Here is a 14,171-nt window from a genome sequence, read left to right as displayed (position 1 = left end):
CCAGAGATCACCTCCAAGTGGGACTTGAAATAGATCAGATGCTGAGTGGGGGAACCTTTCCCATCGAACGGCGTGAAATTGATCAGGTTGAACTTCGCCGGATACGGGCTCGATTCCCATTCTCTTGGATAAGGACACAGAATCCCGATCTTCTTTATCTCTCGAGCGGACATCAGAGCGTCGATTTTGCTCTTGAGGTCCTTCATCTTTTCGTCCTCATCAGATCTTGGGCGATTCCTGAGAGGAATAACGGGGCCACCCCCAGCATTATCATCTTTGGTGGGACCACCCCCAGTATTGTTGTCCTTAGTGGGACCATCCCCAGTGTTATTTGAACTACACCTAGTATTTTTGGGAGGTGCATCGGACATGATGATTTCGTCCACTTCTGGATCGCTGTCGATTGCGACGTTCTGGGTACGACGGCTGGATTCAACTCTGACTTGATTGGACAGAACCCGAATTTGTTGATCATGCTCTTTCCTCATTCGCATCATGGCCATTTCCATTTCGAACTTGAAGTTCTCTTTTTGTTTGGCTAAGGCATCCTCAACCATTTTAGTGATCTCGTCTGTGCTAATCATCAACACTTCGCGGGATTGACCTAGGCTGCATACCGTTTTGTCAGAAGCGACTGTAGAGTTAGCACTTGACACTTCATCATCCGAGGATAATCCTTGATTCATCCTCTGATAGTCCCTTTGTCTAACGGTTCCCGACCGTAACTGAGTTATACGTTGGGATATGTCTGAAAGATGACGAGGATTGAAGTTTCGCATTGACTTTCCCTTATCAACCATATTAACTGTGACTTCTGGAAGTTCATCATCTTGCACAGTTGGACTTTTTCTACAGAAACGCCTTGGCTTGGTCTTTGGCGTTCTGGGGGAGATCCTTTCACATATCGAGACCCTCTGTGGAGAGGTCTTGGGGCAGCTACATGCTGATAATACTGCCCTGATAATTTTGATACACGGACAGTGAGAGTCCGCTTCCCGGGTACTTCTTTTTTGAGATTTATTCGTACCCCCAGCCCGATAGTACAACTCATCGACGTTGCGGTCAGAGCGACCTATCGGCTGTTTACATAAATTCTCAGGTATAACGCATTCTTTTGTTTGACGCGTTTTCCTCTGAGTAAACATCGCCTTGTTGGCGTCTACAGGAGTCACACGCTTGGAATCACACCTTTGTGAGGGTGAAACCTTAACGGGCTCCTGATTTTCTGCACGCACCGCCAAGCGGGCCGTTACAGAAATCATTTTGTTAGGAGGTCGCGTACGCCCCCTAGTTTGGGTGTTTGCTCGAAGTTCCTTCAACAGTCTCAAGCTTTCTTTAATAGGCGCTTTGCCTCGATCCTCGGGTAGAGCACCGATGCAATCCTTTAATGAGACTCTAGATTTGGGGAGATCCACGCTGTCATAGGGCTTCGCCGGAGGTGCGAGAGCAATAGGAACGGGATCTGGAGTTGACAAAGGCCAGAGAGCAGCCTCGGATGTTTTTTCCTTAGGCGCTAATTTGGCCTTTGGCATCCAACCTTGCTTAGATCTTGGTGGCTTTTTGACCACCTTTCCTTTCTGTAACTCCTGTACATTCCGTACAAGGATCCTCGTCTGCGCTAGCAGTGCGCGGCGCTTGTGGATACGCTCCTCAAGAGTTGAATGGGTTCGTTTGACACGAACCCATTCGTTAGTAGGTGATTGGGAGGAGGTTCCCAAAGCTTGTTGCTGGAACACTTTGCGCCTTCTGCGTTTCAGATCCGCATCATAGCAGATCCCGTCAACAGGCTCCAATGCCTTGGCAAATTGACGCGCGAGATGTTGACGGCGCCTTTGACGAGCCCTCTTCGTCAACACTGGTGCACATTCAACGGGAAACTCCTTGACTTTCGAGGAGTTGTCACGAACGTTGGATCTAGTTTCTTTGGAAGCCGGCAGATCGTTAAGAGGTGTAACTACAACAGCGACGGCGGAGAGATCGTCTTCTTGGGTCTTCAGATCTGAAGACTAGCGGATCTTCCTGGAGGAGGAGGAGGCCTTCCTGCACCTGCAAGGAGAGGCAGATCTGGAGGAGGAGGAGGAGACATACTCCTTAAACTTTTGCTGGTCGAACTCGTATTCGACCTCTTCGAGCACTGGGATCTTGATCATCGGCTACGGCATGACAGCTTTGGCAGCGAAGCTGTTGGCTCCCACTGTGGTCGCCAGTTTGTTCACGGTGAAAGTTGATGTTTTCATTGTTATCGAATCTATTACAACTTTAGTCGTTACAATAAACTCGAATAAAATAAAAAAAAGTTGATCTTTTTATAAGATCTCCTTACACAATGAAAATAAAAAGTTTACAACTTTATCAAACAAACGCAGAGATCGTTTATCGGTCTTCTGCTTGCGTGGGATCTTTGCCTGTGTCGGGGTTTATCCGTGGACCACCGTCGATCAGATCTGATTGCTAAAAAATTAGGCAGAGCTTCGTCTATCCGCGAAGGGATCGAGAAACCGTAGCTCTTATCTCGACGAAGCAAGATAATCACTCTTCTTAAGATTACCGCAACGGGATAATCCTAAGGAACGGATCTGGGAAATTATAGATCTGACGAATCTCTCTCTCTTGCGTTGAAGAACTCGATCCGATTTCTCCTCCTCCTCTCTGAAATCCGTGCACCTTCAGTCTTCAATCCGGCAGGGCTTCGTCTAATCTCCAAAATTCCAGCTCCCAAAAAATGAGGACCCGAGGCTGTATTTATAGGCTCCAGGGGGTTTCGGGTGGTTAAAACCACCTAAAAGGCCACTTCTGCGTTGGAGACACCCCAGGGTATCTCAAACTAGGCCGAGACACCCTAGGGTGTCTCGGCCTTGACCGAGACACCCTATGGTGTCTCGGGTGGGCCGAGACACCTCGGGGTGTCTCATTCAAGCTGAGACGCCGTGTTATGCCTGTTTGATTGTTTCCGCCGTAAATTCTTCGTCCGAACTCGGATTTGAGTGATTCAAAGTGCGTTGGAAAGCCGACGAGGCATTCTATAAGCTCCAATGACTAAATCATCCGCGGAATAAATGAGACACGAAGGGTATTTCACCGTTTGTGAACGATACGAGGTTCCCGACCGGTTCATATCTTCATCATTCCAAAGTTCCGTTGTTTCACGTAGTTCGTCGGTTTACTTCAAGCATTCACTGACATCAATCAAGCTTCTGTGAACCAGATGGTGATGTTCATCGTCATTTTTTAACACTGAGCTGTTCGTGGAGACCTATAGGTAATTTTCGATGCCTACAATGACACCTGCCAAGCATTAAATATGATGTTAACACGTTGTTAGTGGGAGAAGATCGAGATTGAAGTCGTCCTTTGGCTTGGCCGAGAAGTAACGTCTCTCGAGTCGACCCCGCAAAGTATCGAATAGCTAGTCGAGTGAGCTCGTAGCTAGTCGTCTTCAACAAGAGGACCGATAAGTACCTCCCTTTGAGTCGACATAAGGGGATATCGACTCGGCGGGTCAGCTAAGTCGAGATCCTTGCTAGTCTTGGCCACTAATTTGATTGGGGCATTGCATGTAGAAGTATACCTATCCATTATTGACAAAGGGTTGCACTTTGGCGATTAAAAACACCATAACAGAAATCCAGAAATCAAAATTTGCACAATCAATGGACTATAGTCAACCATCAATGATCATCAATGGATTATCAATCGTCTTTCACCATTGATGGTTTGGACACGATTTGGCAGCTTTGGAAAGATTTCAAGATTTAGTCCCAGTTGTTCTTTGATAGTTTTGGACTTCTATTGGAACTCTGATTAGAGGACCATTTTCCTATGTTTTCAAGACCTATTTGAAGGGGAATTGAGAAAGAGAATTAGCGAAAAACAAGAAGTACAAGAAGAGAAAAGGCAACTAGGGTTTGTGAGAGTGTTTGATTTGAGAATTTAATCCCCTAAGTCTCGTTCAACTTCTTCTCGTCGCGCTCAACATTAGAGGATTGTTTCAGAGAGGAGAAGTGCCCTTTGCATTCAAATTCGACATTGTGTCCTTTGCATTCAAAAATTCAACATCGCTTCTTCATGGATCTTCAACATCATTGATTTGAAAGTCAGTTTGTTAAAAGGGTTGTAAGATTTTTCCAATTGCGCTTTAACTATTTTTGGATTGTTTTTGTATTTCAAACTTGTAAGTTTGACGTCGCACTCAAGTCGGGGTAATTGAGGGTTAGCTTACTTAATCCAAGTGAATTGATGGTGTCTAGTTAGGGCTGTATTTCTTTTGGTCATTGTGAGGAGTTAGGTTAGTTTTTAGGTTAGTCAATTGGTTTCGGGTAGATTGCAAGGTCATGTCTGTAATGCCTATCAAATTGGGTTGTGATTTGGGAGAATTCTGGTCATAGTGAAGAAGGTTCTTCGTAAGAAGAAAGAGTAAACATAGGATTTTGATCCGAACCACTGTAAAAATCTCGTGTATTCCTGTGTTGATTTTTCTTTAGTTTTTTGCATATTATATCTACTACATATTTTGAGCTAGTCGAAAAAGTATAAGCAATCTTATTCGCTACCCTCTAGGCTTGCATCCGAGTTCCAACACTTAAAACAAAAAGTACTTGGATGCAATCATGCAACGCAACGTATTCACTGAACGGTCCAAAAGCAATGCTATATTGAATTCTCGGAAGAAATGCGCGAGAAAAGTCCGTATGAGTGTACCGAGATCCAAAAATTTAAATAAAGACAACCAAATTCAAATGTAAAAAAAGAAAAATATTAAAATATTATTTTCTTTTTTCTCTTTTTTCATTTTCATCCATTTTCTCTTTTTTTTTTTTAGAAATTGAAAGAGACTAAAAAGTTGACGTGACATCCTTCCCTTTCAAGTTACTTTTCACTCATTTTCCATATGCCTAACAAAGGGAAAATAAAAATAAAAAATGAAGCCACCTTTCAATTTTTGTTATACTTTTCATTTACTTTCCAGTTACTAGACACACCTAAGTGTAACTATGCAAGTGGTGTAGCTAAAAAAGCCTACAAAATCCTATGGTTAATATACTTTTTAACGCTAAAGCGAGTTATACTCTAGCATCAATAATATTGAGCTACAGTACAACTTCCTTTAGTTTTAGTATGTGATTGATAACTGTATTATTAAACTAATTCTACTTTTGTACTCACAAAAACCAAAAAGTGGAGTTTATACACGCAAAAACCAAAGAGTGGAGTCTATGACATTACTAGGAATGTCGCCATACATTTGTTAATGATAGTACTAAAGTAGTATGAAATTACTTACCCACCCCCCATAAAACAATTATTATTTTTCTAAATAAAATGAGCCAAAAAGAGTAAAATAAAGAAATTAATTAGGCAACTGCTCTCAATTATGAGAAGCCAAGTACAAGTGGGCAAGGCTCAATGCATGGTTTGCGCGCACGTCCTTTCATTCATAAAAGGGAAAAATTCTTCCGGCCCCCAAAAGCTAAGGAAACGTGCTTCTTACCCTTAAGATTTTATCAATGGGTGTTTTACCCCAAAAAATAAAGAGTCCGTTCTTTGAGCCCCCAAAACACAAAACCCAAGAGATTAAAATATGTGAAGACGATAATACCTTTCTCTCTCTCTCTCTCTCTCTCTCTCTCTCTCTCTCTTTATTAAAATATGATGAAGATTATTTTATTATTTTCGTTTTTTCTCTCTCTTTACCATGATGAGGTACTGAGATGATAGTTGAAATGATTGATGATGATTATTTTATTATTTTTATTGTTTGTATTGGGAGATTGTTAAAGTTACGAGTTACTTGTTAAGGTTACGAGTTAATTGTTAATGTTACGGGTCAATTGTTAAGGTGTTGGTTGTTAAGGTTACGGGTTTGTTGTTAAGGTTATGAGTTTGTTGTGTAGGTTACGGATTTGTTGTTAAAGTTACAGGTTTAATTGTTAAGATTACGGGTTTAATTGTTAAGGTTACGTGTTTAATTTTTTAATGTTACGGGTTTAATTGTTACGGTTACGGTTTAATTGTTAAGGTTACGGGTTTAATTGATAAGGTTACGGGTTTAATTGTTACGGTTACGGGTTTAATTGTTAAGGTTACGGTTTTAATTGCTAAGGTTACGGGTTTAATTGTTAAGGTTACGATTTAATTATTAAGGTTACGATTTAATTGTTAAGGTTATGGGTTTAATTGTTAATGTTACCGGTTTAATTGTTAACGTTACCGGTTTAATTGTTAAGGTTACAGTTTAATTATTAAGGTTACGGGTTTAATTGTTAAGGTTATGAGAGAGAGAGAGAGAGAGAGAGAGAGAGAGAAGGGATCCATAACCTTAACAATTGACCCGTAACCTTAACAATTAAACCCGTAACATTAATAATTAAACCTGTAACCTTAACAATTAAACCCGTAACCTTAATAATTAAACCCGTAATCTTAACAATTAAACTCGTAACCTTAACAATTGACCCGTAACCTTAACAATTAAACCCGTAACCTTAATAATTAAATTGGTAACCTTAACAATTGATCCGTATAAACCTTAACAATTAAACCATAACCTTAACAATTAAACCAGTAACCTTAACAATTAAACCGGTAACTTTAATAATTAAACCCGTAACCTTAACAGTTAAACTCATAACCTTAACAATTAAACCGTAACCTTAACAATTAAACCGTAACCTTAACAATTAAACCCGTAACCTTAACAATTAAAATCGTAACCTTAACAATTAAACCTGTAACCGTAACAATTAAACTCGTAACCTTAACAATTAAACCTTAACCTTAACAATTAAACCCGTAACCTTAACAATTAAACCGTAACCTTAACAATTAAACCGTAACCTTAACAATTAAACCCGTAACCTTAACAATTAAACCAGTAACCTTAACAACAAATCCGTAACCTACACAACAAACTCATAACCTTAACAACAAACCCGTAACATTAACAATCAATGCATAACCTTTACAACCAACCATTATCCTTAACAACGAATATTCTAAAAATACGAAAAGAATAAAAAACAAAAATAATAAAATAATAATACTCTTTAATCATTTCAATATCATCAAAATAATATCTTGATAGAGAGAGAGAGAGAGAGTGAGAGGATTCATAACCTTAATAATTGACCCGTAATATTAACAATTAACTCGTAAGCTTAACAATTAACCTGTAACTTTAACAATCTCCCAATACAAACAACGAAAATAATAAAAAATAAAAATAATAAAATAATCATCATCAATCATTTTAATTATCATCTTAGTACATTATGATAAAGAGAGAGAGAAAACGAAAATAATAAAATAACTCTCATCATATTTTAATAAAAAAAGAAAGAGAGAGAGAGAGAGAAGGGTATTATGGTCTTCACATATTTTAATTTTTTGGGTTTTGTGTTTTGGAGGTTCAAAGAACAGAATCTTTATTTTTAGGGGTAAAACACCCATTGACAAAGTCTTGAGGGTGGAAAGCACGTTTCCTTGGCTTTTAGGGGCTGGAAGCATTTTTGCCTTCATAAAATACATTGAAATTCACCGGCAACTCTGTTGGAGGGTCACTATATATTACACCCAACTATCGATCTTTTGTTCATGCCATAACTACAGAAAAGAAAATCCCCCACGATGACTCTCTCTGTGAGCACATTATCTCAATCCTTCGTAAAGCCAAGCGACCCAACTCCAGCCGAAACCCTCAACCTCTCGGCCATTGACCGAGTGCCCGGGCTCCGCCACATGGTCCGCTCCCTGCACGTGTTCAAGCACGGGCAGAACCCGTGCGAGGTTATCCGAGAGGCTCTAGCTAAGGCTCTCGTGCACTACTATCCTTTCGCTGGTCGCTTCGTTGAGTTGGAGGGTGGTGAGGTGGCGATTGATTGTAATGGAGAAGGGGCTTGGTTCGTGGAGGCAAAGGCGAGCTGCAGCCTTGAGGATGTGAAGTACATGGACTATCCGCTGGTGATGTCTAAGGAGGAGTTGCTGCCTCAGGCGAGCCCGGAGTTTGATCCTCTTGACGTTCCGGTTATGTTGAAGGTATAATAATCCAGTTGCATACTAGTTCTAGGCTAAGTATAAAAAACCGCTCTAACTTTGGAAGATTATCAAATCATATTGCGTAACTTTCTAAATACCAGAAAACTTCCCTTAAGTTGGGGGATACTAGAAAACCCCCTTTTAAATCTAAGATTTATCTAGAAACCTTTCATAACAGGGTAGATATCAAAAAATCACAATTTTGCGTGTGTGAATAAAAATTAATTAGTAGGATATTTTACCGATGGAAATTGTGGTTTGTCCTGTTGGGAAGTTCTCTGATAAAATATCAAACTTAAAGGGGTTTTCTGATAACCCCTAGCATAGGGGTCTTTGCTAGAAGTTATGAGGGTTACTAATGATCGTCCAAAGCAAAGGGGGATAAATGATACTTAATTAGCCCTAGTTCAACCAGTTATGTGATACACGATTCAATATAGTGTTTGCAAGCATTAGTTCAACGTATAATTATAGTTTTTGCCAGCGTTAGTTTAACGGATAATTACTAGTTAAATGCCACTAAGTTTTAGCTATTTTTCTGCACTTTTGTATCCTGGTAACTTGTATTTGTAGCACTTGTTTTGTCACTGTAGCACGTTACTGCCTTCATAAAAGGAATCCAATATGACTGACATGACAGTTGGGAACATTAATATCAGCATATCACCTAACTTACTTGAAACAATTAACAAATAAACTTCCTTAAATCCTCTTTTTATTTCTTCTCCGTTGACTTACGTACGTTACGTCCCTGCCTGCCTACTCAATTCTCATTTCTTATACATTTCATTGCATTTTTTCGCTGGGATTTTGCAACTAAAGCTTATTGAGCTATTTAATTGTCGCATGATAGTTCTGGATCAGGATCATGAAATTATATGTTCATTGAAGAAAAGGTCGAATTACTCCAATATTTATCTTTTATTTCAATTTCAAGGATAGAGATAAAGCAATGAAGAATTCTGAATATTATCTTAAAATCTACTATTGTAATAATAAAGATCATGCAGGTTTTCATCTCAACTCTTAAAAATGGAAAAGGTAAGAAGTACTACATGTAAGTGAATCAATTACGATATAATGTAAGAGGATCCTAATCTGTTAAGTTTTGGATACTGCTTGACACATCCTAAATAACAACTTAATTCCTCAACCTTAATTTTATCTTCTTCTCCTTGACTTTAATCATGTTCAGGAGCTTTGAATTATAATCCATTTGGGTTATAATTCGTTTGTGGACTATAATCAACAGCGTTTGGCAAATTAATTTGGTGGATTATAATACTTTTTTCAAGAGTAGAGTGTTCAGTGGATTGTTGTCAAAATAACCAAAAAAATATGGGATTAGTGATGAGGCATTAAATGAGGCTTGAGATATAGTGAAATCATGATGGGTATGATTATTATTTTACTTGGTCAAAGCTCAGGTTATAATCCAAAAAAGATAACTTGTGGTTCCCCACGTTTATTTTTTTTTTGGATTATAGTCCAAAATAATTCACTTACTAAATATCCAAAATTAAATTATAATCCACTTTCATCAATTATAATCCACTGAAACTGTTTGCCAAACATGCTCTTTATCCTAGCTAGCTAGGGGGTGTTTGGTCGTTCAAAAGTGAACTGAAATTGTGTAAATTACTTTTTTTGCAAATAACTTTCACATTCACATCAGCATGTAAGTAGAACATATAGTGTTTGTTTGAAAAAAAAATAAGTTTATTGTTGAAAGTGCAATGTGAAGATGACGTGGCCAAATTAGATCAATTAGTAAATATAATTAAAATTATTTAATAAAAATTGGTTACTATATTTTTCACTTTCATGTGACTTCACTATTTTTTTAGAGGAAGTCAAAATTGCATTAAATCTTATGTGACAACTCTCTTGTATTTCATTATTATAACCACTTGCATGCAAACAAATATATAAAATGTTAAAAGAAAGTCACTTTCTCACTTTTATCTTTCACTTACATGTAAACAAATGAAGCATTTCTCTTCTCAATCTCTTTCCCTTTATTTGGTGCGTTGCGACTGCTGGAAGCTTCAACATAAGAGGGATGTTTGTTGGCATGCAAGTAAAAGATGAAAGTTAGAAATTGACTTATTTTTAACATTTTAGGTGCTTATTTGCATGTATATGGTTACGAAAGTGAAATGCAAAAAAAGTTACCACATAAGATTTAATGTAATTTTGACTTTTTCTAAACAAATAATAAAGACACATGAAAATAACGTAAATAGTAACCAATTTTAATTAAATAATTTAAGTATATTTACTAATTAATTCTATATCGACACATCATCTTTATATTGAACTTTCAACAACAATTTCATTTTTAAACAAATACCATATTTCACTAGGATTGCCAACATCGTTGTGAAAGTTATTTGCCAAAAAAATAAATAAATAACTTACAAATTTTCAATTCACTTCCAAAATGCCAAAAAAAGGTAACTTACAATTTTAAAACTTTGAGCTGTGACCAACTAATAATTGATTAGTTTACCTAGAATTGTTTTAAAAAGATATGTTGAAGTGTATTCTATTGAAATTTAGGTAACTGAGTTTACATGTGGTGGATTCGTGGTCGGCCTCATCTCCATCCACACCATCGCCGACGGCCTAGGCGCCGCCCAATTCATCAGGGCCATCGGCGATCTCGCCCGTGGCCCAAAACCAGCCGTCAACCCGCCGATCTTGTCTCGGGACCTCATCCCGACCCCACCTCAGCTTCCTCCCAGTCCTCCACTGGTGTTCCCGTCATTCAAGCTCGTGAGCTTCGTCACCGACCTCCACCCCGACTACATCAGCAAAATCAAGGCCTCATACTTCGAAACCACCGGCGAGCACTGCTCGGCCTTCGACATCTCCACGGCCAAAGCCTGGCAAGCTCGAACCCGTGCCATAAACCTGGACCGCGAAACTCCCGTCAGTGTATGCTTCTTCGCCAACACTCGTCATCTCTTAACCCAAGAAGGCGGGTTCTACGGCAACTGCTTCTACCCTGTGACCGTGACTGCAACGAGTGGAGTCGTCACGAGCGTAAAGATTCTTGATGTGGTTCAGATTGTTAGAGATGCGAAGGCGAGGCTGCCGATGGAGTTTGGGAGGTGGGGGAGGGGGGAGTTTGAGGAGGATCCGTATACTTTGAAGTTTACGTATGATTCGTTGTTTGTTTCGGATTGGTCGAGGTTAGGGTTTCGGGAGGTGGACTTCGGGTGGGGGATGCCCGCGAATGTGGTGCCGTTCTCGTACGTTGACTTCATGGCGGTGGCGATATTTGGGGCGCCACCGGTGCCAAAGAAGGGGATGAGGGTTATGACGAAGTGTGTGGAGGAGGAACACCTGCAGGTGTTTCAGCAAGAGATGAAGAACTTGGTGTGAAAACTTGTCAATAATTTTGTTTATACATTATATTGCTTTCTACTTTTTTTTCGTCCTTCTAATTTCTAGCAAGTTATTCCTACTTATGTTCCACGTATAACCTGTGTTTTTCTGTATTTGAAATAAGGAAAGTTTGTTTTACGTTTATGGCTTTGTTCTCTAAATTTTTCATAAAGTTCTCATCTCATTTGATCAGCAACATTATTACTTTTTATTGGATTTTCAGATAAACGGGTTGATTGGGACGATTCTATATCGATTTCCTCAACCGATCTATTGGCTAAGTTTCTCTAACCAAGCCTAGCTATTTATTATTTATTTTATATCATTTTTGAGTTCTATGGTATTGCCGTATTGGAGACCGGTGTTGATCCTCTAGGCTGAGGGTTGGTTGATCTGCAAGATTTGGAGGTTGAAAATAAAGCATTGACTTCGAAATCGATAAGTTAACCTTCGAGATTCGGAGTTCGGGTAATGAGAATCCTCAAGGGCATCGGAAGGAGCGAGGTTGTAGGCATGGTTAGGGGTGGTAAACGATCGAATCGAATCGAATACTAAGATGTTCGTATTTGTATTTGTTTAAAATTATCGAATTCGAATGTGGACTCTAAAATTCATATATCTAGTTTTTCGAATTCGAACTCGAATACTTGGTATTTGATAAATATTCATGAATATTCACGAATACTTATCGAATATCAAAGTATATTTATTCTGCTAAAGAATTTGATTTTCAAATAGTATTTGAATTCATAAATAAAATTTATTCCTTTATAATATATGATGTATATATATTTAAATCAAAATTTTAATTAGAAAACAGATTTAAGATTATTTAAGTCTTAAAATCAGGATATAAAGCTCAAGTAGAAATGGTATGTAGGTTAAAAATATGACATCATATATGCAATAATACAAGTAATATGATGTGATCAAATTTTAAACGAATATTTAATAGACAAACGAATCGAATATACATCTGGTTAAATTCTATTCGTTAGTAAACTCGAATACTAAAAAATATTTGTTTAGTGGTAAATGAACTACCGAATCGAATATGACCGAATACTTTTTCGAACAATTATCGAACTATTTGTTAATTATTTGGTTCATTTCCACCCCTAGGCATGGTCTTCCAAATCACACTAATGATATGTTTGGGAGTTCACTTAGGGAAGAGAATGAAGGGGAATTTTTTCCCCTTTCTTCCCCTTCCCTTCATTACTACCCCCAATTTGGGGTGTAACATTTTGGCACAAATTTCTCCCCCAATTCCCCTAATTTACCCTCCTAAATGCAACTCCCAAACAAGATTAAAATTACATTTCTCTTCTTGTATTTTTTATTGCAAAGTTAAACCATTGAGATGGCATTGTGGGAAGTAACTGATAATTAACTAAGTCACAGGATAAAACTCTTTCTAAGAAACAATATATATTCATGCAAGAAGAGAAATAAATTCTAATTTCCCGCTAGTTATCATGTCATCGTATTTACCCTCACCTCTAGGGTCATTTTTATATCTTTCTCTTAAGAAATATATGCCCTAGACCACTTTAATGTAAATCCCCAAATATAAGTGTTATAGGTTGCCTCAAATACTTAAATCCATATTGCTTTAGGAGTTCCTTTTTTAGCTTGGTTTGTTTTGACCAAGAGTCCTACTTATATTAGACTTTGCACAACTAATCATATTAGAGGTTTATTTCTACTTGGACTCTTGTTAGGTTCTAGGACGTGTGGACTTCTATTCCTATTAGAACTCTTATTCCTTAGACAACAAGAGTTGGGATCTTCAAGGCTATATAATAACAATCTTTCAAGCCAATTAGATGCATCAATCTTTTGGGCACCAATCAAGAAGAGAGAGTTTTTTTTATGAAACCTATTTGATATTCTTCTCTTTTTTTTTATTTAGTTGAGAGTTGTATTAGGCTTTTGGGGTGTTATTTAGGATTGAGAGATTCCACTTTGTATTCCTCACAATTAGTAAAGCTTAATTTTCTTCTCCTTCTTCCGTGGACGTAGGCTACAAGCCGAACTACATATATCTTTGTGTTCGTGTGTTTTTGATATTTTTCATGCTCTCGTGTGATTGATATTAGCTTATCCCGGGGAGTTTGTCATAAAAAATTGGTATCAGAGCCCTCAGTTATCGATCAGACGAGAAGATGACGACAACTACTACGAAGTGGGATATCGAGAAGTTTGACGGCAACATCAGTTTTAACCTTTGACAAGTTAGGATGATCACCGTGTTAACATAGAGTGGATTGAAGAAGGCTTTGTTTAGAAAGTCTAAGAAACCAGCTACTATGATGGAGGAAGATTGGAACGAGTTGATAGAGCTCTCATAACGATCTAGTTATATTTGACAAACATAATTTTGTAAGAAGTTCTCACGGAGAAAACAACCGCTGATTTGTGGTTTAAATTGGAGGATTTATGTTTGACGAAGTCACTCACTAATCGCCTCCTCTTGAAGTAGCGTTTGTGCACACTTCGGATGTTGGAAAGAATACCCATCAAATCTCATATTGGTGAATTTAATTCTATGATTATAGATTTGAGTAAGATTAATGTTAAGATCGATGATGAAGATCAAGCCCTATTGTTATTGTGTTCTTTACCGCCTTCCTACAAGCACTTCATGGATACTATGATTTATGGTCGAGATTCTATTGGTATCAAGGATGTCAAAGAGAACTTATTGAATAAGGGGAAGATCAATAAAGAGTTAACCACAAGTG

General features: G+C 38.1%; 1 protein-coding gene across 1 annotated transcript; it reads left to right on the top strand.

The window, feature by feature from the left end:
- Window positions 7,610-11,543, top strand: LOC109850973 (acyl transferase 5-like). Its single transcript, XM_020421065.1, has 2 exons — window positions 7,610-8,031; window positions 10,594-11,543. Exons 1-2 carry the CDS (start codon window positions 7,624-7,626, stop codon window positions 11,419-11,421), a joined length of 1,236 nt encoding a protein of 411 aa, XP_020276654.1. The 5' UTR covers window positions 7,610-7,623; the 3' UTR covers window positions 11,422-11,543.

Source organism: Asparagus officinalis, chromosome 7, assembly GCF_001876935.1.
Source record: "Asparagus officinalis chromosome 7, Aspof.V1, whole genome shotgun sequence".
NCBI lineage: Eukaryota > Viridiplantae > Streptophyta > Magnoliopsida > Asparagales > Asparagaceae > Asparagus > Asparagus officinalis.
Note: the sequence above shows the minus strand (reverse complement) of the source record. Positions and strands in the feature narration are given on the sequence as shown.

Bases quoted from the DNA above. Each gene is read 5' to 3' on its own strand.
- LOC109850973 (XM_020421065.1), top strand. From the start codon at position 7,624: ATGACTCTCTCTGTGAGCACATTATCTCAATCCTTCGTAAAGCCAAGC. The intron at 8,032-10,593 runs GTATAATAATCC...ATTGAAATTTAG, and splicing joins ACGTTCCGGTTATGTTGAAG to GTAACTGAGTTTACATGTGG.